Source organism: Octopus bimaculoides, chromosome 28 (assembly GCF_046866305.1).
Source record: "Octopus bimaculoides isolate indiv1 chromosome 28, ASM4686630v1, whole genome shotgun sequence".
Lineage (NCBI taxonomy): Eukaryota > Metazoa > Mollusca > Cephalopoda > Octopoda > Octopodidae > Octopus > Octopus bimaculoides.
In genome coordinates this window covers 24,022,091-24,026,227 of record NC_142955.1, presented here as the reverse complement: position 1 = coordinate 24,026,227, position 4,137 = coordinate 24,022,091, and the positions used below count along the sequence as shown (strand labels likewise).

At 40.8% G+C, this 4,137-nt stretch overlaps 1 protein-coding gene across 1 annotated transcript in view; it reads left to right on the top strand.

Moving 5' to 3' along the window:
• The window catches only part of LOC128251064 (uncharacterized), a 34,005-nt gene extending 30,732 nt beyond the window's left edge, over positions 1 to 3,273 (top strand). The window contains exon 4 of the mRNA XM_052977394.2: positions 3,161 to 3,273. Within this exon, the coding sequence (XP_052833354.2) occupies positions 3,161 to 3,273 (113 nt within the window). The remainder of the gene's footprint in view (positions 1 to 3,160) is intronic.
• The last annotated feature ends 864 nt before the right edge of the window (positions 3,274 to 4,137 follow it).

The window sequence follows — 4,137 nt, the reverse complement described above, 5'->3', positions numbered from 1 at the left end:
CACACACACACATATATATAGCCACTGATTTTTCATTTTCCCTAGTGTCAACCTAATACACTTGCTTGTTGTTCATACACCTGTCTTCTGGTGTAAGTGGAGCAAGAACACACAAGAAAACAAAAAGTGTCGCTGAAGAGGTCACAGATGTGTAAGGAAAGATTTCTGGACAATGGACATGAGCTAAGATAATGAAATAAGAACAGTAATGAACGAATGAAGAAAAAAATATATATATAGTGCATGTGTTTATTTGGCACCCTGCCCCATCCCCCCAAAATGACCATCCCACAAGACGATACACAAACACACTGGCAACGCTCTTGCTCGAAAATCCTTACACATGTCACGGGCACAAGTGCCAGAAAGGCGACGCTGGGCACAGGTGCTATCCCGATTTCGCTTTCGCTTGCCTCAATAAGTCTTCACAAGCTGAGTTTTGTGTCCAATGAAGGAGACGACGTTGGCACGGGTACCAGTTGTTGAATATATATATATATATATATATATATATATATATATATATATATGTATGTATGTATTAATATATATATATATATATATATATATATATATACACATAGATGTATGTGTATGTATATTTATATATGTGTCTGTAAGTGTGAGTGTGTGTGTATGTATGTACATATGTATGGGTATATGAGTATGTTTTTGTTTACAAGTGTGTTAGGGAAGCTTTTTTATTGGTGTTTCTGGTCCAGCGCTCATGAATAATCTATGCTAAAGCCAACGTTGTGCAAATGGAAACTTCTCACCGTGACGGCTGATACATTCATATCTCACTATATAAACACCTTAATTACTGGCACTGAACCAATAATTAAACAGTTTATAAGTGTGCATAATTATTAATAAATAATTGCTAAGAGATATAATTAAGAATATTTGAGTTGGCTTCCTCTCAAATTGAAGTCCATAGTGTATACAGATATTATACAAACATTTGTCCAACCCATGCCAGCATAGAAAGTGGACATTAAACGACGACGACGACGACGACGATGACGACTATTATTATTATTATTATTTCCTGTGACATTTTATAGAAACATTTGCTGCGACACTGTTGCATAAGTAATCCTCTCTAGAAATGTATAAGGGCCGAAGGTTTTGAGGGAGCAAGTATGTCGATGACATTGACCCTTAGCGTTTAACTGGTACTTATTTTATTGACCTTCGATACAATGAAAGCTAAAGTCAACATGATGGGATTTGAACGCGGAGCATCATGAGCCAAGCCAGAAGAAATGCTACGAAAAATTCTGTCCAGTATTTCAATCATTAGACTGTGGTCATGCTGGGGCACTGGCTTGAAGAATTTTCAGTTGAACGAATTGGCCCCTTGTACTTATTATTTTAAAGTCTGGTACTTATCCTATTGATCTCTTTTGCTGAACGACCAAATTACAGGGACGTAAGCACACCAACAAAGGTTGTCAAGCAGTGATGGGGGGCCAAACAAAGACACACACATAGGCATATACATACATATATATATATATATATATATATATATACACATACATGAAGGGCTTCATTCAGTTTCTATCTACCAAATGCACTCACAAAGCTTTAGTCATCCCAGGGATATAGTAGACGACACTTGCCCAAGATGCCACGCAGTGGGACTGAACTTGGAACCATGTGGTAGAGAAAAAAGCTTCTTACCACGGGACTACATCTGCACCTCTCTCTCTCTCTCTCTCTCTCTCTCTCTCTCTCTCTCTCGCTCTTAATGTGTGTGTATGTATATATATATATATATATATATATATATATACATATATAATGAGCTTCTTTCAGTTTCCATCCATAAATCCACTCACAAAGCTTTGGTCAGCCCAGAGCTAATACAGAAGACACTTGCCCAAGGTTCCACACAGTGGGACTGAACCCTGAACCATGTGGTTGGGAGACATGCTTTTTACCACACTTATGTTTCCCCAGAAATTTTTGAAAAGCTCCAAGATATCTTTAATAATTTTAATTGGAACTTGATTTCCATATGTTGTCAATTATTCAACGTATTGTTGTTGGCACACCGTCGCTTACGACGTCGAGGGTTCCAGTTGATCCGATCAACGGAACAGCCTGCTCGTGAAATTAACATGCAAGTGGCTGAGCACTCCACAGACACATGTAACCTTTAACGTAGTTCTCGGGGGATATTCAGCGTGATACAGTGTGACAAGGTTGACCCCTTTGAATTACAGGCACAACAGAAACAGGAAGTAAGAGTGAGAGAAAGTTGTGGTGAAAGAGTACAGCAGGGTTCGCCACCATCCCCTGCCGGAGCCTTGTGGAACTTTAGGTGTTTTTGCTCAATAAACACTCACAATGCCCGGTCTGGGAATTGAAACCGCGATCCTATGACCGCGAGTCCGCTGCCCTAACCACTGGGCCATTGCGCCTCCACTTATTCAACATGTACATTGACTTTTGCATGGATTTGAACTTTATGCTTCAGCTACAGCACTAGTTATTTGAATGTCGTATATTCTGCTTTCTATGGAGCTGAGAATATAACATTAACATATTAGTTTCAAATTTTGGCACAAAGCCAGCAATTTTGGGGGAGGGGCTAAGGCAATTAAAGTGACCCCAGTGCTCAACTGGTACTTATGTTATTCTCCCTGAAAGGATTAAAAGCAAAGTTAGCCCCCCCCCCCCCATTGGAATTTGAACTCAGATCATGTGTTAAGGTTATCTCAACAAATTTTATACAAATTATAGCCAACACTGGTTTTGTTACAACATTTCGTATATGAGAGTGCTATATAGGCGCAGGAGTGGCTGTATGGTAAGTAGCTTGCTTACCATCCACATGGTTCTGGGTTCAGTCCCACTGCATGGCACCTTGGGCAAGTGTCTTCTACTATAGCCTCAGGCTGACCAACTATCCTGCCCCAAGGTGCCATGCAGTGGGACTGAACCCGGAACTATGTGGCTTGTAAGCAAGTTATTTATCACACAACCACTCCTGCACCTGTATTCATTGTTCTTGCATTGTGTGTGTGTGTGTGTGTGTGTGTGCGTGTGTGTGTGTGTGTGTGTGTGTGTGTGTCTGTGTCTGTGTGTGTACGTATGTGTGTGTGTATATACACAAGCTTACACAACTATATGTTTGCTTCTGTTTCAGAATCGTGCAAATACCGACGTTGTTTGACTTCTGAAGGTAATCAACACTTCAGTGTTATTGTTGTTGTTTTTGTAGTTGCTGTTTCTTCTATGTTGTCTGTGTGGCTGTTGTGATTATTATTATCAATATTATTATTATTGTTATTGAGTGAGAGAGCAGTGCATGCCATCAAAGTGACACTGGGGTACAAATATACGAAGCCCATTATACCCATCATGACTACCCGTCTGATAAGGGTAGACCAGGCACATGCATCACAACCACATGTGTGCAACATGGTGATCTTATATCAAGATAAATAGCGCATGACCTTGCAGGTGGGGCCCAGCTAGAATTTTCTTCAGGTCGAGTAGCCCATCCCGTTCAAAAGGTCCTTGAATAAGGTTTGTTTAAGGGTGTTGAGCAAAACACCCATGTTTCCAAAGGTGAATTATTCAAACCCCAAAGAATTCCTCTCAACACATGGCTATGATGCTCCCCCACTACTTCTGCTCGTGACCAAAGATGCACATATCGTCAGCCACCAAGGGACATGCCCAACTGGTTAAGGTCAAACAACTGACAAGTAAATCTGTGGTATTAAGCAGAATATTTGCTGTAGCCCATCTTTTTATACCAAGACAAAACAATGTACATGATAACACTTCCAATCAATTAAGATCAGAAGCCATGAGAATCACTGCATGGTACTGCATCCGCACAAGATCAGAAGCCATGAGAACCATTATTATTATTATTAATCATCATCATCGTTTAACGTTTGCTTTCCATGCTAGCATGGGTTGGACGGTTTGACTGAGGACTGGCAAGCCAGAAGGCTGCACCAAGCTCCAATCTGATCTGACAAGGTTTCTACAGCTGGATGCCCTTCCTAATGCCAACCAGTCCGAGAGTGTAGTGGGTGCTTTTACATGCCACCGGCACGAGGGCCAGTCACACGGTACTGGCAACGGCCACGCTCAAAATGGTGTTTTTTA